Raw genomic sequence first — 25,511 nt, forward strand, 5'->3', positions numbered from 1 at the left:
ACCCAACCGTGACATCTACGGGATGTGATCCCGAATCAGAAGATGTCCCCTCCGAGCCACGAGCTGAGCTACTGGCACGAACTCCCAATCAGATCCAAACCAGCCTGGTGTCCCATACCACCAGGTGGCGCTGTGAAGCCCTGGATCTGCCACTGGGCCTTGGGCTACGCTAAGATGCAGGCGCGCGTCCGCGACTCAATCCAGGATCAGACCTAGCACCTAGGAACGAGACTTGCTCCCAACTGCACACTGAGAACTGAACCCCGTGGGCCTCTTTTATAGACTCGGGCCCCGGCGCCAAAAATAGCGAAGACCTATAAATAGTTCGTACCCTTGCCACTCAACCCGAGAATCAAGCCTGCCTAGCTCTAAGCCTCCCCAGGCTAACCTGAGCTAGTTCTGTGTACCTAGTACACGTCAGATACCAATCCGTGCACATGACATACTCCCCCTCCTCTAAGAACTCACTCCTGAGTTCGCTAAGAAATCCGGAAATGTGCTTTGGAGGTTTTGTAATGTCTCCCATGTTGCATCCTCCTCAACACGATCCTTCCACTTAATCTTGTATTCCGTGATAGTACGATTTCGAATCTGTCTTTCACGAAATTCAAGAATAGATTCAGGTTCGTGAGGAATAAAAGTCAAATCTGTAACTTCTATAATCTCATGAGGAGAAACAAGTTGATCATCTGCACCCAATACTTCTTTCAATCTACTGACATGAAAGACTGGATGTACTTTAACATCAGGAGGCAATTCTAGTCGATATGCAACTGGTCCAATTCTTTTAATGACCTTGAATGGGCCACAATATCTGGGGGATAATTTCGGAACCAAACCAGTAATTAGGCTCTTGGATTCCTTAGGAATTCTCAAATATACCATCGTTCCTTCAGAGAACTCTCTGGGTGAACGATATCTATTAGCATAAAATCTGTCGCGATCTTGGGCACTTCTAATAGACTCCTTGGCAAACTGCAACATTTCCTGCATGTCTTGCAAGAAGTTCTTAGCAGCATCATTTTGAATCCCTTTTAATCCTACCATAACTGGTGACTTAGGTTGAAACCCGTACATAAGCATAAAAGGACTGTAACCTGTACTAGAATGCTTTGCACTGTTGTAAGCAAATTCAATCATGGGTAGATAATCTTCCCATGAAGACTGTCTCTTAGATACATATGCCCGAAGCATGTCTTCAACCAACTGGTTGACCTTTTCTGGACTGCCATCAGATTGTGCATGATCCGAGAAACTCATACTTAGAGTAGTTTCCAACTTCTCAAATACAAGTGTCCAGAAGTTACTTGTAAACTTTGAGTCCCTGTCACTGACTATGTCAGATGGCAAACCATACAGCTTGAACAAGTGGTCCACAAACTCGTGAGCCAACTGAACAGCTGAAATAGTTGTTCTTGTAGGTAAGAATCTAGCCATTTTTGTCAAACGGTCGACTATGACCCAAATAGAGTCATGACCCTTGCGCGTTCGAGGCAAACCAGTAATAAAATCCATGGAAATACTTTCCCATTTATTACCTGGAATCTGTAAAGGCTGTAATAAGCCCGCGCTTCTAAGGCGTTCAGCCTTAGTAACTTGACAAACTCGGCAACCTACTACATAGTTCTCTATAAATGCACGCATCTTAGGCCAAAAAAAGGTATGCTTCACAAGAGACAGAGTCCTATGTATACCTGGATGTCCCGCACTAGGAGCATCATGACACTCCCAGAGAATCTTGGATTTAAGGTCCAGAACATCAGGCACACAAATCTTTTCATTCCGGAACAGCAAGCCGTTCCTAATCATCCACTGACCTCCCGCCGCCTGTATCCTAGGTGGCACAATCCCTGAGTCCTGGTCAACCATGGAGCTCCCATCCTGGACTCTCTGCCAATAAGAACTGAAATGACTATCAGTTGCGTATAGCCCTCTCAAGGATTGAAATAGGTCTGAGGATATTTCCGTAAATGACAAAGCATTTACAAACTTAACTCGACTTAAGGCATCCGCCACACTATTCAACGAACCCTTACGATAACGTATTTCGAAATCAAAATCCTGCATTAGCTCTGCCCATCTAGCTTTCCTTCCTCTCAATTCTGATCCATCACACACATACTTAATTGACTGGTGATCAGTCAATACAAGGAACTTTGAACCATACAAGTAGTGTCTCCAAACCTTGAGAGCATATACTACTGCATAAAGTTCCTTCTCCAGTGTGGGCCAACGCTACTGAGTGTCGTCTAGCTTCTTACTCTCAAAAGCTACAGGTCTGCCCTCTTGGAATAGAGCTGCCCCAATCGCATAATCACTCGCATCGGCCTCTAAAACATAAGGCCGGGTAGGATCGGGTAATGCAAGAACGGGTGCTTCCTTGATAGAAAACTTCAAGGTTTCAAAAGCCTTATTCATTGCATCATTCCAAGGGATCGGCTGAGTAGACCTGCGTCCACGACCTTTCAATATGTTGGTCAAGGGTGCCGTGATATGTGAATAATCACGCACTGACTTCCGAAGAAATACCGTAAATCCTAGGAAAGAACGAAGTTGTTTCACAGTCTGAGGGATAGGCCATTCTAAAACCTTCTGGATACGATCCAGATCAATGCTAATACCTTCAGAAGAAATCTTGTGTCCTAAGTAAATGATCTCCTTCATAAAGAAGTCACATTTACTCATCTTGGCATAAAGCTTATGCTGTCTTAGAACAAGTAAGACAACCCGAAGGTGTCCTATATGATCCTCAAGCGTTTTACTATATACCAAGATATCATCTAAGAACACTACAACAAATTTGCCCAGATAATCTCTGAACAAATCGTTCATCATCTGCTGAAAAGCAGCAGGAGCATTGGTCAAACCAAAAGGTAATACGAGGAACTCGTAATGACCATACCTAATCCGGAATGCGGTCCTATCTATGTGTTTAGCATAGATACGGATTTGGTGATAACCCGTACGCAAATCAATCTTAGTGAAATACTTCGCTCCGGCCAAACGGTCTATTAAATCATCAGAACGAGATAAAGGATAGCGGTTCTTAATTGTAACTTTATTTAGTCGTTTATAATCTATACACATTCTCTAGGAAGAATCTTTCTTCTTTCTTAAGAGGACAGGTGCACCCCAAGGTGATTTTACTTGGGCGGATATAGCCCATATTCACGTAATCCTGAAGCTGGATAGCTAACTCATCCTCCTCTACCTGGCTCATCCTATAAGGTGGTACACTGATAGGTTGAGCCCCTGGGACTAAGTCTATGCGATGATCTACTGCCCCTTCTGGAGGTAAACCTTCCGGCAGTTGAGCTGGGAATACGTCTTTAAAATTATCTAACAACATTCTCAATTCTCGGTGTTCAAACACACTTAATTCATTCTTGTTAATGACCTAAACAACAAATGAAGAAAGTGGAATCAAAACACACTGATAGACATCATAATGAGAATTGTTTAATATATTCCGAAGTTGCATCGCAGATACAATAGGCCCCTGAGAAGGGGGAATCTTATCACACTGAATACAAAATTGGGTGTCCTTGTCTACAAAAGAAAGCGTATGCTCTGTCCATCCGATCTGGATATTGTGGGTTTTAAACCACTCTATCCCGATCAACAAGTCTACATGCTCTAGATGCATAACATAACATGTGAGAGCTCCCGTGTAGGCCTGAATCCGGATGGGAAGCGCTTCAACCTTGCGATCCCAAAACTGCTTCCCAGCTGGAAGCTGCACCTCGTAGGTGTGGTCGCTAGGTACTGTGGACAGCCCCATCTTCTGCACAAATTTGTAATTAACAAAATTGTGAGAGCTGCCCGGATCAAAGAGAATGTGAACCTGTTGGTCCCTAACTTCTCCATAAACTCGGAAAAGATCATGGGAACCAAACAACGAAGTATTAAAGGTACAATTACAAGAAAGGGGGCAGGTAATGACATTTACTGAAATACCTGTCATCGTGACTTGGTTGGCTCCCTTGGCTGCGGTACGTGGACCCGCCTGGAGCTTCGGTCCTAGCACCAATTTTTTGTTCTTCCGCTTAGGACACTCATTCTTTGTGTGGCCCCGCTCCTCGCAATAAAAACATCGGCCTTCTTTCTTGAGCCTGAGAGTGCGGAGGAAACGGGCTTTACCATTCTTCGCAGGAGTTAAGCTTTTCCTGGAGGCGTTGTCCGTAGACTTCGTCTCCCCAATACCAGTCGCATGCTGAAAGAACTTGCGTTTGTTCTTTCCACTCGTCTCGGTAACTGTGGTTGCCTTGGTACCGGCCATGGTATCATCATATATGCGCGCATATGTCATGGCCTCCTGCAATGTTGTGCACTTGTTATTCTTAATCTGTAACTTATAGGAGTCTGGCAAACCATCCACGAAAAAACCTAACAAGGTTACAGGATCCATTTTAGTGGCCCTGGTTTGCAGATCCCTAAATCTTTGAAGATAAACTTCAAAAGTTAAATTCAATTTTGACATATCGAGGGCCTTGAGCTTGCCGACGATATCGTAGTCATCTTCCTTCTTCAGGAACTCCTTCCTGAAGATGCCCTCAAAATCTGTCCAAGTATCAGGCTTAGGCAAGAGTTCTTTCCACCAAAGCAAGGCTTTACCTGACATAAACCCTGCTGCAAGCTGAATCTTTTTCTCATCTGGATAGGGGTGGAATTGGAAGTGTACTTGCCACTTGTGCAACCAAGTGTCAACTACCTCCTTTGTTCTTGATTTTTGGTCACCTGGAAAAGGATCCGGAGTGATATTCGGGCCTAGCACTGAAGCCATGGCATCCACATGCGTGAGTGCCTGAACCGTGCTAGCCAGAAGAGTCAGAGTTGCTTGTATCCCTTGGAGTTGCTGTGTCAACCCCGATTGATTAGCATTGACCTGCTCAAATTTACCATCAAGAGCAGTCGTAAACTCACTGAAGGCTTTCTTAGTTATCAGGTCGTCATAGAGACCCTGATCATCCTCTCCCACTGGAGTGTAATCTAAGTCCTGCTCTCCCATAGTGAACTCGGGATTTGGAGCATCAGACATGGCTGAAATCTGATTTGATTACAAATGGAGAGAAATAACTGACTGAAACGAAGCACAGAGGAGGATGGAGCAGAAGAAAACCGTCCCGTAAGAAGCTGACGGAAGGAGATGCTGAAATCTGGCAAATCGGAAGACCACGAGTCCTGGAGCCTCCCCGAACCCGCAAACCGGATGCGTAGGCTGCAGTAAAAGCTGTACGGTCTGCTGACGCAGGGCGTACTGTTGCGGGCGTGGCTGGTACGGCTGCTGACGTGGCCTGTACGGCTGCTGACGCAGGCCGTACGGTGGCTGCAGGTACAGGCGCAGTTGCTGTTCGGTGCAGCAGCAGGTACAGAAGCTGGCGGAACAGTCCGTACAGGCTGTACGGCTGTTGCAGAAGCTTCGGGAACCGTGCAGGGCTAACGCAGGCAAGGGCAGATGCGAGAGGCTGAGCGGAAGCAGGGCGATGCTGACGCAGGCTGTACGGACGAGGCTGGCTGGGCACGGATGTCGAGGTAAGATCTCGAAACTCGAGGCTGCTTGTGGGTAGCCTAGCACCCAGCCCCCACCTATATAGGGTGCAGGGCTGCCTTATTTGGAAGCTGGGCTTCCAAAAAAGGCTGAGCCCCTCCAGCTTTGGAGGGGTGCTTTTTCGAAAAAAGCACCCTCCTCCTGCGCAGGCTGCACGCAGCCCTAGGCGCAGGCTGTTCGCAGCCTGTTGCGCAGGCTGTGGACAGCCTACTGCGCTGGCTGTGGACAGCCTATTACACAGGCTGTCCAGCCTCTACTACCTCGTCTACTCCGCCCCTTCCTAGGCTCTGCATCCCTTCCTCCCTTGCTGTCTATTTCCTGCACATCTCTCCTACCTTTCTGCTCAATTTCTCCTCCCTCTAAACTTCTCTCCGAAGCCTTCAGAGATTTCGATTCTCTCTTACTCCTCTTCTTCTTTCTTTTCCAGATCTTTCTGCACCCCTTCTACCCCAGGTAGTCAGCAAAAACGCAGCAGGAAATTTCGAATTTTAGGGCATACCTGGAAGAGAAATCCGTCGAAATTCTCGCACCAGAAGTTCCTACCTCAGGAGTTGGCTCTGATACCAACTGACATGTCCCAGCACTCCTGAAACCCCTGATCTGCAAAATAACCACACACACATCAGAACTGAGCAGGCTGCTCACCACCCAACCGTGACATCTACGGGATGTGATCCCGAATCAGAAGATGTCCCCTCCGAGCCACGAGCTGAGCTACTGGCACGAACTCCCAATCAGATCCAAACCAGCCTCGTGTCCCATACCACCAGGTGGCGCTGTGAAGCCCTGGATCTGCCACTGGGCCTTGGGCTACGCTAAGATGCAGGCGCGCGTCCGCGACTCAATCCAGGATCAGACCTAGCACCTGGGAACGAGACTTGCTCCCAACTGCACACTGAGAACTGAACCCCGTGGGCCTCTTTTATAGACTCGGGCCCCGGCGCCAAAAATAGCGAAGACCTATAAATAGTTTGTACCCTTGCCACTCAACCCGAGAATCAAGCCTGCCTAGCTCTAAGCCTCCCCAGGCTAACCTGAGCTAGTTCTGTGTACCTAGTACACGTCAGATACCAATCCGTGCACATGACAAGTTGCCAGGAGTTTCTGAAACAAGAGGTTTCAAACGGGTTTCATACGTTTGAAACAGGTTTCGAAAAATGAATGAAACGGGTTTCATTCGGAATGTGAAAATATGTGCATTCATACCTAGGGTATGCATCATGCCATATACAAAAATGTGCAAATAAAGATTGTAAGTGACTCCATAGTGCAGACATGATACAAAAAACATACATATCAAGTATAAGCACCATACATACTGAATCATGATCATACAAATCATGCCATATACAAAAATGTGCAAATAAAGATTGTAAGTGACTCCATAGTGCAGACATGATACAAAAAACATACATATCAAGTATAAGCACCATACATACTGAATCATGATCATACAAAAAGCTAGTCATCAATGATCATACATTATACATATTAGAGTACTCAATGATCATCTTCACATATACATACTGAATAATCATACATATTGATAATTGAATCTTGATCATACTGATCATACATACTGAATACTGATAATAATAAAAACTAGAGTCATCAATGAACCTCCCAAGACCTCCATGGTGATGGACCATGAAGGTAAAAAGGTCAAACTACAACTAGAATTCAAAGTATTGTCTATCAATAATGAGTGACAAAGTCACAAATCAAAAGTCAAGCCTCATCATCAATGTCAGCATCTTCTTCCTCAACCAAATCCATGTCCTCATCCGCCTCCTCCTCACTGCTACTGGAACTCCTAGAAGACTCATAAAAAGATTCCTCATGAGATGCAGGTGCAATTGAAGTACTGGCACCAACTGCCTGGGAGGATCGGGTGTGGTGAGATGAAGCCGTGATCTCCTCGTACAACATGGCGTAGATATCCCTCTCCAAAGGTGGAATCACCGGCATCTCCTTGGACTTTGTGATGTCGATTTTGTAGGGATTCACCTACCGAGGCTCTATGGGGTAGTTCGTTTGCTCGAGCAATCGTAGATTGCAGGGGCAAAAGACCAACCTCTCCAATTGCACAGTGGACAATCTGTTCCTCTTCTTCGTATGGAGTAAGGCCCATGTACTCCAGTTTCTCTCACAAGGTCCAGAGCTACAGTCTTGTGAGAGAACTCGCATCGCTATGCGTCTCTGAAACAAAACAAGAGACATTCTCAGACTTTACAGTTTAGTGGCAGCTTCCAATTGCTCAGCTATACCCACATGTTTTCAAGTAATAAGAAAGTATTGCCTCTAGGGTTAAGTATTACCAAGTGGGGTGCCTCAATGCCATATTTTTCCCACCAAGAGACTGCTGCTAGCTGAGTCTCCTCTCTCTGTGCATTGCGTGATCCAAAAACACCGCTTCGGTTGCGGAAAAGAAGACACTCATCCTCCAGCTTCAAAAGCAGATCATCATCATCTCCCACGATCTTGCTCATATAAGCTGACCACCCATCCTCTAATTCTCTATCGAGATATTGCTGCTCATTCCTCCATAGAGGATGAAGGATATGAGCAACAGTATGGATTGGCCTATTAAACAATCCCAACGCATGTCCCAGATCTCCTTAAGGTATTTAATCCTTCATAAGAAATTATGAATCAAAGGCAAAACCGATAATGTTTAGGAAAAATGAAAACATAGATTAAAAGGAATTCTAAGCATGCCACTTTGCTAATTGGAAAAATGCTTAACTTCAAAGGATGACTCATGAGTACAGGATACCTGTCTGCAGATAGGTGAGTACACGCATCAAGGGCTTCCCCCACTTTGTCCATGAACTCATAGAGAAGCCCAATGGTGCTCCCCTCCATATCTGTCAATCGGAGAACGCTGTACATGGGGTTCATTGTCTTCACTAGAGCTGCAGCCTCCTCCCACCATGCATCTCTCATGACCATGCGGCTGAAACCAATTGCTTTGGGCTCATTCCTATTCCCCCATTGTTGCCAGTCATAGGAAACAACTGTACGCAGCAAGCCATGCCGCACTTGAACAACCCTCTCCAACATAATGAACATATAAGCAAACCGTGTCTTTAAGGGCTTTAAAAGGTCGAGGTTACTATTTTCCCTGAACATGCTCAAGACCTTGGGTCTTTTGGTTACAAAATTTACCATGCTCAAAGCTTTAGAAAATATGTGAGAAACCCAAGGCAACTTTGCTATGTCCTCAATGGCAACATCCAAACTATGAGAAGCACATGGTGTCCAAACAATAGTGGGAAACTCATCCTCAAGCATCCTTCCCATGGACATGTGATCACCTGCACCACATTTGCTACACCAATCTCAAGAATAGTTGTGCGCAAATCAAATCATATATATGCACCTGTCACCACTGTCCCTAAAGCTGATGCATCTATAGCACAAAGGAACATAGTTCCTTTGCAAGAGGAAACTAGAATGTTGTAGACATTTCTTTTCCTCACATCTGACCAGCCATCACATAGCAAGGTGCAACCATACTTCTGCCATGTTCCCTTCAGAGGCTCTAGCTCTCTCATCAATGCTTCTTTCTCATGGCGAAGCTCTTTTGTACGCAATGTCTCATAGCTCGGACCCTCCCACTCACACCCAATACGCGAGATAGCTCGCATAGTAGACTTCCAACGAGCGGTTCGAGTAATATTGAAAGACAATGCACATTGCACAAACAACTTTGTTACCTCTCTAGTTGCCTCCTTCATAGCTGCCTTTTGCATGGCTGCCTTCATATCTCCTCGCTTAAACAAGGGAAGGGCACTTCTTTTAGCTGTGGGCGTGGAGCCTAAAGACTGCGACATCTGCAAAATGTCATTCTCCTCCCTCATTGATGCTAGAATAGCTGAGATATTTAATTCAAGCTCATCCCATGCATTGACTCTATCAATTGGAATCCCTAGCATTTCAGCTTTCCAGGCCTTCAAGCCATCATACACCTCCTTTGGCACACGAGAACAAGGGCCGATACCAAAGCCCTTTGATCGAGAAAAGTGAGCCTGCAATCTCTGAAATGTCCCATGATGCGGCTCAGCACAAAAGTTGCAGGTCCACTTGCCTGTGCCACTCTTATCATAGTGTGCACCAAAGGAATTAAAGGTGACATTGCTCCACAACGCACTACCTTTTCGAGGCATTTTCTTGCTTGCAAAAAGCGATGTAGAACAGCAAAAGTAATTGCAGCTTTGCAGCCTACATCATGCATGCAAGATGAGCAGATGAATAAAGAGAGGAGCGTTAGATTTCAGAAACATCAAAAAGAGCAGATTTCAGCCTGCATGAAAGGATGTAGCGCCAAATTCAAGAAGAAGGGTAGACTGTAGAAAGGACGATTGAATGCACATTGGGGATGATTGGGGGCACAAACCTCGAGAATGAGTAAGAGGGAGCGTACGGGCTGCACGGACGGAGCGTACGGGCGTACGAAGTGCACGGGCGTACGGCGAAATGTGTCAAATCGCTTTTTTGCCCCCTTTTGAACCTACCCAAAATTGGGGCTGTATGAAACGGGTTTCATACGTATGAAACGGGTAAGTTTCATACAGGTTTCATACAAGTATGAAACGCGTTTCATATGCAACTATGATGAGGATTTAATGGAAGCTTCTGAGACTTTGGATGCCACTCATGATGATTCAGAGGGTGCACAAGACGTGGAAGAAGCTTCATATACTGGAGCCACCAGTGGCGCTATTGAACATAATATGCATGGTGTACAATCCAATGACACTCAACCAACCTGTGGCATGCAAGGTCGTTGGCATACAGCCTTTCATGTGGAGCATCAGGTTGTTGTGCCTTTTCATGCATGAGAGGATGCAAGTGGAAATGCTCCTGTAGATGAGGAGGAGATCTATTGGGATGCGCAGAAAACAATTTATGCTATCTCTTTTCATGCCTTGATGGGTGCTAAAGTGTTGAAACTATCAGATTGAAAGGGCCAAGTTGCAAGGGTAGTGGGCAGGGTCATAGCCTTCAAACAGATCCTGGACATGGCAACATATGGCAGGTGACATCAGCAATGTCACGATCTATGACATATTCCTTTCTATCTAGACTTATGGATGGTTTGATGAATAGACACTTGTGGAGGGGTATGCCCTTTTGACGGGACACTTCCTATGAAGCACAACCCTTCACAAGAGACATTCTATGGAAAAGACACTCCTATTGTAATGTACCCTCTCATCAAGGGTCACACCCTTCACAAGGGATACACACCTCTTCATGCACATACACTTTGGAGTACACACCTTTCATGTGTGACTCTTCACTCTCTATATAAGAGAGGCCCAATTGTATGGATGACACACTACAGATATACTACAGACACTCAAGCAATACAATTATTCCTTGTTCTCTGCTATTTCAGTCTCCTTTTTGTTCCTTAGCACATTTCTAAATATAGTAAATCTAGGATTTCTTACAGTGGTATCAGAGCAAATTTCGCTCCTGCCTGTAGGAAATGCCCCCCACCTTCTAGCGCCTATCTGATACATCTCTTTCTGCTAGAAGGATATATGTGCACATTGTGCATGGAAGAGATGGAGAGAATGAGCGTAAAAATTTTTAGCGCCAACCTCGCCTAAAGTCATCAATGGCCTCTCCATCTCCCACACATCATGAGTTGATGTGAATGGACACGACAAAAATCGTGTCTTTTCATGTGCTTGGGCTGTCCCAAAACCAAGGGACGCACCTTTTCCACCATCGGACACACCTTTTGATGAAGAGTTTTGACTCCTCACCCAAGGGACACACCCCATTGTGGAAAAAAGGACACACCTCTTCATGTGGGGACACCCCTTTTGAAAACAGGGTCACACCCCTTCATGAAAAGGTACACCTATTCCAAGGGTCACACCCTTCGAATAGGCACACCTTTTGGCACCAAGCACATTATAAAAAGGGTACCTACATGGACTAAAAAGGAAAACCCAGCCCCATACCTTAGGTCTAACCCTAGACTTCCCAAGGGCCAAATAAACCCACCCTTTAATTTTTTGGGCAACCACCCAACATAGGCAGCCACAAACGAAAAAAAAGGGACGCACCTTTTGACGCCCGTACAGACTTCGTCAAGCAGGCTCGCCTCCCTACGCAGCCCTCCTGCCCTCGCCGGTTTGCTACCCTGCCCCCTCGCCATGTGCAGCACCTGCCCCTCGCCGGTTTGCTGCCCTGCCCCCTCGCCATAAGCAGCCCCTGCCCCTCGCCGGTTTGCTGCCCTGCCCTCGCCAGTTTGCTGCCCTGGTAACCTGCCAGGCCCTGCCATTGCTGCTGCTAAACAGCCCTTGGAAGCCCGCAGCCTGGTTCGCCAGCCCCCTATCGCGATCCAGAATTGGATACCAGCAGCCTGTTTCGCCATACGCAGTCTGCCCCCTCTTTTTCGCCATCGTACCTGCCAGATCAGCAGCGGTACAGCCCCTTTACCGCGATCCAGACTGCCTGTTAAACGCGCGCTGTTGCTGTTCCGGACCAGCCAGGCCCAGATCTGCTCCTCGCCACGCATTGCAGCGTGGACCTCCGGACAGAAATCTGCAGGCCTTTTCTATGCAACAAATTGGCAGATTAAATCAATGCTAGGTGGATTCTTTCCATTCTACTTCTAAGGATTCTCTTGTCATTATCAAATTACAGCAAATGAAAGACACTTCCTTAAAGCATGGAAACCCCTGGTAATTCACCCGGCCTTTCAAGGATACCTCATGCATCATCTACCACACAATATCGTGTTTAGATTGCACAACCAGCCCATTTCGGAGCTTTGGCATCGTGGGTCTTTTGTGTCACGTGCCCTCCTAGTGATTTGGACCGCATCCTATACCTTCTGCGTGAGGCACCTCAGTTACATTACTTCCTCAGCACAATCCAAGTTGTGTTCCACGAGACACGAAGATACCCAGAACCCGACATTCCTCACGAGTTTGCTGTCCATCTTTGGAGAGACTTTTACCCCTCAGCTTCAGCATCTCCATGGTACTCTCCACCTCCTTCAGCTCCCAGATATCCTCCTTTACAGGTTGTACCTTCCCCAAGACACTATCGATGCTGGCCCTCAAGATAACCCCAAGTTTAGAAAAAACTCGGGTAATCAAGGTCAGCGACAGTCTCAAGATCCCCATAAGTCTCAGAAATCATATGCTGGATTCCAACAGAAGCACTCCTCCAAGGATCGCGCCTCTTCTTCTTCACAAAGTCATTACCGTCATCCCCAAAATAAAGGTGCGGCCACTGACAAGAAGAACAACTCCAGCACAAAAGGACTTAGTACCATTTGTACAGGCGACCATAGATGGTTCGATTGTCCCAAGCGACCAAAGTAAAATTCCAATATGCAACCTTGCACTTCCCAAACAGAAGATGCTAACCCAGCACAAGACAAGAAAGGCAAAGCTGTTCGAATGGCAAATACCATCCACCTGAGCCTTGCCAGCAACCCCGAACCTTCCCTGGCCACTCAAGTACCTAGCTAGTTCTATGGTCGACAAACTTCGATTGACCACCAGTCCTAGTCTCATGGACTATCAGATTGAACTCGCAAATGGAACTACCTTCTTGTGCAACACCAGAATCAAAAACTTGTCTTTTCGCATCCAACATTATACGAACAAGTTGAACTTCGACATCATGCCTCTTTCTCGGTACGATGTCATACTTGGACAACAGTGGCTCTACGACTATGATCCATCAATCAGTTTTCGCAGCCATACTATCCAATTTGTCCACCAGGGAAAACTTATTGAGCTAACTGGTTCTAGGGACTCTCCTTCAACCCCAGTTACCTCTTCCCTACAAGTAAAGAAGTGGGTTCGTAAACGTCAAGTAAAGACTACACTTCTGTTGGTTACGACAGTAGAGGAGACACCAACAAAGGATCCTCCTGAATACCTCAACCAACCTTTTTTCCAGCCCTACCTAGATATTTTTCCACAAGAATTGCCAAAGTAGTTACCACCTCGACAACCAGTGGATCACCCAATCGAACTTATTCCCGGCAGTAATCCACCGTCGAAACCTCCTTATCAGGTTTCTTACACTCAAAATGAAGAAATCCAAAGACAAGTCACCGAACTACTCGACAAAGGTCACATTCGGCCCAGTCGCAGCCCTTTCGGATCTCCTGTACTACTTGTGGAAAAAAAGAATAAGTCAATGCGCCTCTGCATCGACTACCGAGTCCTCAACAAGCTCACTATCAAAAACAAGTATCCATTGCCTCACATCAATGACCTCTTCGATCAACTTCTACACGCAACACAATTCTCAAAGATTGATCTTCATTCACGTTATCATCAAATTCGCATACGAGAGGGCGATGAGTACAAGACAGCTTTTCCAACAAAGTATGGACACTATGAATGTTTGGTCATGCCTTTTGGGTTAAACAATGCCCCGGCCACATTCATACGCTAATGAACGACATCTTCAAGCCTTTCCTCGATAAGTTCGTCATCGTTTACCTCGATGACATCCTCGTTTTCAGCAGATCCCTACATGAGCACAAACAACATCTTCACCAAGTTTTTGAAGTTCTCCACGCAAATTCTCTCTACATCAATATTGAGAAGAGTGAGTTCTTCAAGACCAACTCGAATATTTGGGACATGTTATTTCAGCTCAAGGCATCTCTGTGGATCCCAAGAAGGTCGAGGTAATCCGAAACTGGCCTACTCCTAAGAATGTTCATAATGTCCGCTCTTTTCTCGGATTGGCAAACTTCTACCATACAAAGGTCTATCAGTTTTCCGAAATCGCAGCTCCTATGTCCGAATTATTGAAAAGCACAGCAGTTTTTCACTGGCTTCCCGAAACAGAGTATAGTTTCCAACAACTCAAGCAAGCACTCACTACCACACCAGTTATGGCTATTGCTGACCCAAACCTTCCATTTGAGGTCATGACCGACGCTTCCGACATCGCTATAGGAGCAGTCTTGATGCAAGAAGGCAGAGTTATTGCTTTTGACAGCCATAAACATTCTAATATCCAAACCCAATACCCGGTTTATGATATGCTTATCGCTCTTGGAAACATTATCTCATGGGAGCCGACTCGATGGTCAAGATAGACCATCACTCTCTAAAGTATATCTTTACTCAGCCAGTCATGAACGCTCACCAAGCACGTTGGGTTGAGTGTCTGGCCAACTTTCACATGACCATTGAGTACATTCCAAGACTACGCAATATAGCTGCAGATGCTCTCAGTAGGTTAACTCTAGCATCAGCTATGGTAATCTCTACATTATCTGAAGTATTTTAATGATAAAGACTTCGGCACAGTAGTACAAGTTCTTTCAAAAGATCAACCTTCGACTTCCGAACAGAAGATTTTCTCATCCTATTCTTATACGGACGACCTTCTGTATTATCAAGATCGCATCTGTGTACCACATGACAAGGATGTTCGACGTCTTTTGTTAAAAGAGCATCATGTAGTTCCTTATGCTGCCCATCCAGGCATCAACAAGACTTATAGGTTACTCAGTGCAACATACTACTGGCCTCAGATGAAAAGTGACGTCATCAAAATGGTTACATCTTACTTATCTTGTCAACAAATGAAAGCAAGCCGACGACTTTAAGCAGGACTTCTTCAGCCTCTTCCAGTTCCAACGAAAAGGTGGGAAAGTATTTCCATGGATTTCATTACAATACTACCACAATCCTCCCGAGGTAATACTCAGATTATGGTAATTGTTGATCGATTGTCCAAAATGGCACACTTTGTTGCTTGCAAAAGCAGTGCACAGGCTCCGGACATCGCCAAACTCTTCATACATCACATCTTCCGACACCATGGATTGCCCAAGAATATCATATCCGACAGAGATCCTAAGTTTACCAGTCACTTTTGGATTTCACTGTTCGAATCTTTGAGAACAACTCCACTGTTCATTTCAGCCTACCACCCAGAGCCAGACTGAAAGAGTCAACCAAGTTCTGGAAGAAATGCTTCAACATTATATTCAATCACGCCTAGCAGCTTGGGAAGAGTATCTACCACTCCTTGAGTTTGCTTATAATAACTCTTTCCATAGTGCCATCAGTATGACTCCATTCCAAGCAATTTATGGACACACTCCGATTGTACCAACGAATTTTGTACTTCAACATCGAGTGGCCTTAGCTGATCAATTGGTTGAAGAAATGCAAGACATTCTACTCCAAGTCAGGGATCATATGCGAAAAGCGCAAGAGCGGTATCAACAGTCTGCCAACAAACATAAACATCACCTGGAATTTGACACTGGTGACATGGTGCTATTATTTGTAGCTCCACATCGCTATAAGACGGTTAAGTCTGTGTTTCCTAAGTTGCGACCAAGATACTATGGACCTTTCCGGATCATCAAGAAAAATTCATCTTTAAGTTACAAATTGGAATTACCACCATCATGGGGTAAAATCCATCCGACATTTCATATTTATTGGCCAAAGACGTACATTCCAGGCGATGAAGCGGTTCCTCCTGCAGGTGATTATGTCCCAGAAATCGAAGACGATTATGTTCTTATTCCTGAGCGTATTCTGAACCATCGACAGCGAGAGACTCGACATCAACTTATCACAAAATTCCTTGTTCTTTGGCGAGATCTGGACGACTCCGACGCTACTTGGCAATCTGATGAAGACTTACAGCAGTACCCCGACATTTTACAGCAGTATTTTCAGAATTTACCATGATATTTTCTACATCAGTTCATTATCTCCACCAGGATCTTATTTTGAGTGGGAGGGGATGTCACGATCTGTGACATATTCCTTTCTCTATATCTAGACTTATGGATGGTTTGATGAATGGACACTTGTGGAAGGGTATGCCCTTTCGACGGGACACTTCCTATGAGGCACAACCCTTCACAAGAGACATTCTATGGAAGAGACACTCCTATTGTAATGTACCCTCTCATTAAGGGTCACACCCTTCACAAGGGGTACACACCTCTTCATGCACATACACTTTGGAGTACACACCTTTTCATGTGTGACTCTTTACTCTCTATATAAGAGAGGCCCAATTGTATGGATGGCACACTACAGATACACTACAGACACTCAAGCAATACAATTATTCCTTGTTCTCTGCTATTTCACTCTCCTTTCTGTTCCTTAGCACATTTCTAAATATAGTAAATCTAGGATTTCTTACAAGCAAGGGTACAGCCACTGTACGAATCAGTACGGGCTGCTGCAGGGCAGTGTACGGAAGGTGTGTAGGGTGCGCCAGGGTCCAGACAAGGGCTGTGCAGAGGCGGATCAGTAGCAGCATGGAGTCGCACTGTTGCAGCAGGTATTGGGCAGGTCTATGGCCTGCAAACAGGGCTGGCAGGTGGCGGGGTAAGCAGTCCAAAGGGGCTGGGCCCTGCATGGAACAAAGGGCCAGCAAATAGGGCTGGATAGGCAGCCAACCAGTCAACCATCTGGTCGGTTGGCTAGGGCTGCTACAAACCAGCCAGTCAGCCCAATTAGGGCTGGCTGGTCAGTTCGTTTTGGAGGGCTATATTGTGCCCTCATATCTCATTCTCTGGAGCAGCAGATTTACAGCAGACAGGAGCAGCAGACAGGGCTTCCTTGGGCCTTTTTCCTAGCAGGTAGAGGAGACCTAAAGAGGGCTGCAGACTGAGCTAGTAAGTGCTGCCCACCTAGGCTGATCTACAAGCAGTAAGGTAGAGAGAACCATTATGGACGGAAAGTCTATAGGCGCTCGAGGTGGAGCACGTGGGCTCAAGTCTAGAGATAGCCAGCAGATAGGAGGAGTACCTAGTGGTAAGATCACCATTGGTGGGACTCTGGATCTATCTCACTTTTGAATTGTGTCCATAGCTTTGGACGGAAATATATTATTTGGTGGTTTCTCTATCTGGATGGTTCATTGTCTATTGATGAGTCTGCACATCTCTTCTATGCACATAAGTTTAAGAAGTTTGTGATTCCACACCCCACACCACACTGTGTGAGCTCCTGGGCAATTCTATCACTCTTCCGCTGTGCGTACCCTCTCTTGGGTCATTTCTAACAGCACTTTTGTCATGATACTCAGAAGTCTTGGGATAAATGGTTGGCACTTGCTGAATTTTGCTACAACAGTACCAAGCATCTCTCCATTGGCATGAGCCCGTTTGAGGCAATGTATAAATGCAACGTAGGGATGCCTTCTTCAATTACTGACATAGCTGTGAACAATTAGCAAGCACGGAATGACTTGGAGAGGATGGATGCCCTTTTGCAATTTGCAAAAAAGAATGTGTAGGATGCCCAAGCCAAGCAGAAGAAATATGCGGATGAATGCAGGAGATATTTGTCTTTCAAAGAGGCAAATTATGTGCATTTGCATCTCCATAAGAACCGTTATGCCTCGCTGAAAGGTAATACTAATACAAAGCTTCCTCATAGGTATTACGGGCCTTGCAGGATCATCCGCAAGGTTGGAGAAGTAGCATATCAGTTGGAGCTACCCAATACCTCCAAGATCCATGATGTTTTCCATGTGTCTTTGCTGAAACCACATGTGGGACAGCATGTCCATGTTCTTCATGAGTTGCCACCTATGGATGAGGAGGGCCACATCCTCTATGTTCCAGAGCGCATCAACAAGGTCTACATAGAGTATCTTATCAAGTAGCAGGGACTCCCTGAGGATGAAAATTCATGGCAGGCAAAAAGCATTGTCCAAGACCAACCCTATCTCCTACCAGGCTAATTAGTAGTTGCTATTTGTTGCACTCTTTTGGACAGCCATGTTGTGAAAATTTGAGGGCAAAATTCTATGGGAAGGGATGGCTGTAATGAAGGAGAAAACGGGGCAATTTAGAGGCACACGTATCCCCTAATTACTGTCCTCCTTGCTGTTGTGATGGCAGCCTGATGTGAGGACCTGTTGTAGGTGTTCTGGACCTCCCTACTACTGTGTAGGCAATACGAAGACATATTGGGAAGGAGGAATGGGGGGGCGGCAGCGGGAATGCCATGGCACATGACATGTCATCAAATCTGAAACCGGCCTTCAGTTTCCTAAAGGGCAGTAGACCATAACTTGCACTGCATATTCATTATTCACAGCCACATTGCATCATTTCCAACCGCTTAACTTTAAACAATACCACTTAGAAACAACTTGAGAAATAACTCGATGGAGGCTAGAGTCCCCCTGCATTGTTCCTCTCTGCAAATCCTCTACTTGTCTTCAAGGCATCTAATCCCAGTGCACCACTAGAATTCCCACTGGCAAGGCATTCTCAGGCATTCACTTCTGATCTGACACAACTTAGAGGCATTCAGGCATCCAAACCACTAGCAAACTGAGCTCAAGGCAGCCTCAAGACTATCAGATGCATCCACACCGTCCTTAGGCCTTCCACAGGATCACCCTTGCCTTTGGGTGCTTACTAGAACCTGTTGGAGTCCTGAAAGGACTGCACACAACACGCATGCACAGCAAAAAGCTGCAAAGCAAGAAAGAACAAGGAAAAACCAAACCTGGAACCAACTCCCGCTGTCTCTGGCAGAGGGGCGAGCTCCTTCCTCGCACCTATCCTCTGTCCAAGCTCCCCGCAGGGTGCAGGTGTCTTCTAGCAATCAGGAGAAGAGAGAAATGAAGGTAGAGAGCGGAGGGTGAACAAGAAAGAGTTGTAGGGGAAAGATGGTTCACACACCTGCCTCGAAATGATTGCCTCGGGATCTGTGCTTGAGTCCTCCTAAGAGAAGGTGCCAAAAGCAACAGGGAAAGTTCCTCCTACACGGCTGCTAGAAGTTTCAGTCTCTCTCTCCCTCTCTCTCTTTCTCTCTCTCTCCCTCTCTCTCTCCCTAAGTCTCCCTCCTCTCTTCTCTCTCATTTCTCTCTCTCTCTCTCTCTCTCTCTCTCTCTCTCTCTCTCTCTCTCTCTCTCTTCTTTCTCATCGTAGGTCGTCGTAGCCTTCCGTCGTCAAAGCCCGTCGCTCAGCTCTCAAGCCCATTGCTCAGATCAAAGGCCCATCGTTCAGCCCTTAGGCCTGTCATAGCTCTCTCTCTCTCTCTCTCTCTCTCTCTCTCTCTCTCTCTTCGAGCTGCTGATGCACCATCGACTCTCTCTCTCTCTCTCTCTCTCTCTCTCTCCGAGCTGCTGATGCACCATCGACCTCATGTAACCCCTCCGTAACCTCGCTGCCAACCCCTCGTAGCCTCTCCGCCAACCTCATGTAACCTCTCCGCCAGCCTCTCGCAGCCCCTCTTAGCCTCTCCACCAACCCCTCTTAGCCTGTCCACTAGCCCCTTGTAGCCCATCTGCCAACCCCCACGCCTCTCTCTCTCTCTCTCTCTCTCTCTCTCTCTCTTGCTCACCCATCTGACCTCATGCGTCTGAGCTCCTCGTTGCACGAGTGTCGCTCATCGCTGCTCTGTTGCCCATCTTACGTCCGCCGCTCAGCGTCGGTCATCGGTGCTCTCTTGCTCATCTACGCTACACTGCTCCAGAACAGCTCCAGAAACCACCACGCAGCCAAAAACATGTGCACAAAGGTCCAGCACAGCAAAAGACAACCCCAAGCACCTGCTGGAGGCAGCTGAACACGGACGTACGGATTCCATACAGCCGTACGGACTGTACAGACGTCCGTACGAAAATTTCACGAAAGTTCAAAAAAGAGTCCTAGCACTTCCTAGAAGTGTGTACTAGCCTTGGAACAGTCAAAACAGTGTTAAAACGACTGAAAACAGGCTTGAAACAGCTCAGACAGCTCAACAACTGCACAAGAATAACTGAAAACGTCCTGCATCTCTGGGAGAGTGAGGGGAGAGAGATGGAAGGTGGGGGAAGGGCATGCATACACATGCTTGACAAATGGCACCTCCTCCTTGCCATTTGCCCCTTCATTAAAGTCCTAACCCCCATACCAAGAACAACGTTGGTTGTCCTTGGGCCCAACTTTTAGACCCCTCTTTTAAAGCCTTTGCCTTGCCCCTAGGACCTAGTGGTGCACCTAGACTTTGCCCTTACAAACTTCTAGGAAGTGTGCACTTCCTCTAGCCAGTCCCTCACAGCCAAACCATTACAACACTTAACCATGGTTAACCCTGGGTTAAGCGTAGGTTGAGTTACGAAGATACTTTACATCACTTTTCACGTCCTCGTGACAAAATCACATGGAAAAATATACCAAAGTATGAAAAGAAAGCCACTTCTAGCAGCTCTAAACTTTCCATTTCAGCTTTAAACTTTTTAAAACACACAAAATCCTAGAAAACTGAAATGGCAATGTGCATAATGCCATAAGAGTGCAAAAAGAAAGAAAGAGAGAAAGTCTATTAACGTCCACTAGAGACCAAAAGGTCTATGGGACAGCAAGAAACCCTCTAGTACATCTGCTTTAGGAAGGGCACATGGCAGCTCCCAAGGAGTGCAAAAAGCAACCCATATTATTTAGAGTACCTACATGGTATTCTAGAAGAGTAAACAGCCATACATCAATTTAAGACTAAGAGTCTTTTGGTTTTGATTTAAACTCTCTAATTAGTGCTACGCCTTCACGGTAAGCTGCCCATTTTCCATGCTTTCTGCAGCCCTGACTTTAACTAATTCTGTTGCCTTAATCTTGAGTTGAGCTTGTGTAAGCTCCTCTGCTATCCATACTTTGGTGCCCTTCAACTTGTAAGATTGTCGAAGAAGCTTGATCCGCATATCTTTTGACTTCAATGTAAGGATTGCATGACCTCTATAGTGCAAAATAGAAGCTGGCCTAGAGTCATCATCATCTTGCTCGTCATCATTCACCCATTCAATGTTGGGCAAGCTTGCTTTGATCTTTGTCAATATTTCACTATACGTGTCCTCCTCTTTGTACCAATCTTCTGGGAGTCCCCCTATTCTAATCTTCAGCGCATTATCACATCTAGCTTCGTGTTCTTTAATCTCTGCTTGAATGTCAAACCTACTTGCTTTATTGTCCACTTCCACAATCACTTCCTAGCTTGTACTTCAATGTGAACAAGATCTTTGACTGTAGAGACTAGCTACGGGGTAGGGAGGGAATCCTTACAAGATTTTACAACCTCATCAATTAATGCCTGCTTACTAGGCCCTTCCAGAATGTGAAGTCGGGGCTTTACTTCAGCCAGCTCCAATCATAGCTCTCTCACTGCCTACTGCAAATAAAAAATCTGATCCTATTGCCCGAGGATGGGTCGTTTTGAGCCTTCTTGTTGGTAATTTCGTGCATATGGAGTTGAGCCTTCTTGTTGGTAATTTCGTGCATATGGAGAGGGTGTCATGGCTGCAACTGTAGAATACCGAGTCTTGATGGATGTTGAAGGAGTTGAGCGAGTTGAGGGAGACTTGGAGGAGAGGGTAGGCCAGTCCATAACATCGGTTGTATGTTGAACCCACTAGCTTAACCTAACCCCCGGGTTGGGTTGGGGGTTTAGCCCAACTCAAGGTTAGAGAGGACTACGACTAGGTATGGATGGGAGGTATGGAGAGGTGTTGACGAGGGGAGGTACAAAGGTACGACTCCAGGCTGTGGTACGGACGACGAAGGACGAAGGTACGGATGGAGCGTTGTGGTGCGGACGATGAAGGTACGGACGAGGGTACGATGAGGGTACGGACGGGCTGTACAGTACCGGGAGAGGCTGAGCGACTGTACAGGGAGAGGCTGTACGGAGCGGCTGTGCGGCTATATAGGGAGCGGCTATACGGAGGAGGTATGGTACAAACTGTACGGTACAGGGAGTGACTGTATGGAGAGCTAGGCGGGGAGAGAGAGAGAGAGAGAGAGAGAGAGGTTAGGATAGGGTACAGAATATAGAGAGCATATGATATGCAAAATACAAGAAAATAAAGCCATGGCATGTGACACATGCCTCAGACTCCATCAGTTTCAATGGAGAGATGGATGAGAACCCGAAGGTTGGAGCCTCAATGGCTCCTAACTCTAACACGGTTTGAACACTAAGGTGTGGCAAAGGCTCGAAGGTGTTTTTGTTACATAATAAATATGCAATGGAAGTTAGAACCATAGAAACGAGTCAATAAGGAAACTAGCAAGCCCATGTAAATCCCTAACCAACTACCTCAAAATGAACAAACTTTGACACTTTCAAAGTGGATGCCCAATTCGTAAAAGCTTGCACATGAACTGATTTGCAAACACAACTAGTTTAGTAACTCAATTTATGTAAGAACCAAGGAAAATTAGACATCGAAAGGTCGCATAGTGACAGAGGCATCTCCCTCATCCTATTGAGCCTCATCATCCTAGTCCTAAGCTCCATCATCATGCTCATGCTCAAGAGCAATGGAGCATCCTTTGATGCATAACTACAGAGTCCTCATATGGTCGAAATCCAATACCAGACGCAAGTTTACAATAACAAATACAAGATCATTTGCCTTGTGAACCCCAAGCATGTTCGTCTTTTTGGATGCAATGTTTCCAAAATTTCTCCACAACCGCTCAACAAGTAAAGAGGTAGCACCTTGTTCAGTATACGAACGGCCAAACGCTGCAGTAAGGGAGGATCTGCCCCATAGTCCTCCCACCAATGAACAGAAAAATTCTTGAACCTATCATTCCGTGCATCCTCCAAACCAAACATCCCTTGCCGCTCTTATTTTCTCTCTTAAGGAATTTGCCTTGTAGGAGATGTGCTTGATGATGCTGGCATGGTGTGGTCTTTTCCTACAGCAGTCAGAGAGTTTGGCTTGCGAGACAACATTACAAGCCCTTATGGCCCTTATCGTCACAGATCCTCCATGACTTTCAGCCTGTGCATCGCCTTAAGATTCTAAACTCTCTCAAAGACTCGGCTCTTCATGCTAATGAACCTTCTTGTCATTCGCTACTATTATGATTGCATCGTTGTATATTGTTTTGTTGCCTCCTCCTTGGGTTTCTATTCATGTGCACCGCATCTAGACCATGACATGTAGTTCTCGATGGTGGCGGAAAAGGCTACAGCAAATTTGGGCTTGCAAAGTTCAAACTACCCCTTCGACAACAGATTTTCTTCTAGAGAGTTCTGCTAGGGGTTCTTCCATTCAGATAGCACTTGGCTCGCTCATTGACATATTGCTCCTGCCACTTATCCTCAACGTCTGTCCCTACGGGAGTCTACACCTCATCTATTTAGCATTGCCCTGAATCTTGAGACTTTTTATTTTTGCTACAGCAACAGTTTCAAGCCCATTCCCCTAGCGCTTGCTTTGGCAGGTTGTTCTTTTTGTTTGGTGTCCATCGTGTCAGGTAGGGATATGACCATTCTGTTCACAGGGTTCAATAGTGAGCACTGTGGGCTCTAGGAAAGAACCACAGCCATAGGGTCTTTGGTGATCCCTGGGTAAGTGTCGCTTCTTTGTTCGGGCATCATTACCGCCACATTACCGCAATCTTCTATAACTTCCTCCATACTCGAGTTCTTGACTATTCTGCTTTCTTGTCATATCATGACATTTTTTGTAAGTCGTAACTGGATGTCCCTTTCATGGAGACTGCTTTTTGTTATATAAAAACAAACGGATTTCACCCCAAAAAAAAGTGTTTTCTTGTGTAGACATATGTTGTATATATTATATGTTACAAGTGTGTGTGCGTGCATTTGTAGAGACGCGCACACACACATACATAGTATCTAATCTTGAGAGTTTACATTTCTTGAAAAAATAAAGATAAGAAATAGCGAGCGAGTGAGAGAGAGAGATGATCGTCGCAATCATCATCATGGGGCGGTGGGATCGTGGAGTGAGTGGCGGGGGTGGGGGGTTGGCGAGAGGGAGAGAGAGAGAGAGTCATCTTTACAATCTCGCTGAGGGGAGGGGAAGAGTAGGAGAGAAAGAGTGATAAAGGGATTCATGCTCTGCTGTTGCTAAAGCAAGCGGCCATCCAATCAGCTCATTGATTAAAATACATGCTACGTCTGATGATGAACGTCTACATAGTACAATAAAGCACAAGGCTCTTCAAGGTGCCCAGTGCCAGACAACAATTGCTGCATGTTAAGTGTCTTTGAGTTTCTTGAGATGTCTATCCATTGGATGTCCTTCCTCCATATTGAGGTTCCGGTCTCATATTTAAGAACGGGTTCAATTAGCAAACCCCAAACCCTTCAAACCTTATCAATAAGAGTCACCGTTGTCGACGCCTAATCCAAAGCAAATACGAGACTTCCGCAACAGGTGCTCGCTCATAAAGCGAACTGAAGGCATCGATGATCTAGTAATCTTTCTCTCTCTCTCTCTCTCTCTCTCTCTCTCTCTCTCTCTCTCACACACACACACACTAATACCACCCAGAACGTGGACGCATTTAAAACCGACAGGATGAGTTGGAGGTCGTACCCTTGAGCCAAGGCACCGGTTCCAAAGCGCATTGGCAGGGCCATGGAGCAGCCGAGGATATCAAGCAGCTTGTCGGCCCTAACATAGAAGCGTTTAGGCTGTGGGATTGTAAAGGGGGGGGATGAAGGCTCAACCTGGGGAATCTCAGGTTCCTGAGTGACGACGGAATTTTCGAGCTCAGCCGATGGAACAAAGCTATGTCTTTTGGGACGGATAGTAGAGTATGAATGGCGGAGAGGATTAGGAGTTGTAGCTAGCGAAGGTGTGACTGCTGAGGAGAGTGCCATCTCAATCAATCTCTCAAAACCCACAAACTACCCAAGCTCTTAATGGCAAATGCTCCTTCACCAATCAACTCAATCTGTCTCAAGATTTGTTGCTATGGATGGCTTCACTAATCGAGATGTGTTGCTTTGGCATCCACCCAAATGCAAAAGAGTAGCCCACCAGCTCACTCCCGCTTGTTTACGGACTTGTGCCGCCCATCGACTTGGGCTGACTGACAATCTTGCCTCTCCATCATCCTTGAGCACTCACTGCCCATGGTGCGCAAGTTTGTAGACACTCGGGTGTTTGCCCGCCCATGGTGCACCGAATGCATTTGGGTCATGGATCGGCAATC

At 46.0% G+C, this 25,511-nt stretch overlaps 1 protein-coding gene and 1 pseudogene across 6 annotated transcripts in view; both read right to left on the reverse strand.

The window, feature by feature from the left end:
* LOC147897717 (Thioredoxin family protein) overlaps window positions 1-25,268 on the reverse strand; it is a 134,701-nt gene extending 109,433 nt beyond the window's left edge. For all 6 annotated transcript variants that reach the window (XR_015541630.1, XR_015541631.1, XM_087379961.1 and 3 more), the window contains exon 1: window positions 24,890-25,268. Coding sequence is in view for 4 of the 6 variants with exons in the window: in XM_087379961.1 (XP_087236087.1) it covers window positions 24,890-25,176 (287 nt within the window). In the remaining 2 variants the exon portion in view is untranslated. The remainder of the gene's footprint in view (window positions 1-24,889) is intronic.
* Window positions 7,277-11,215, reverse strand: LOC147897718 (uncharacterized; annotated as a pseudogene).
* Window positions 25,269-25,511: the final 243 nt, after the last annotated feature.

The sequence above is a fragment of the Dipteris shenzhenensis genome, chromosome 10, assembly GCF_047967505.1.
Source record: "Dipteris shenzhenensis isolate YYH24624 ecotype China chromosome 10, Dip_SZ_1.0, whole genome shotgun sequence".
NCBI classification, from domain to species: Eukaryota; Viridiplantae; Streptophyta; class Polypodiopsida; order Gleicheniales; family Dipteridaceae; genus Dipteris; species Dipteris shenzhenensis.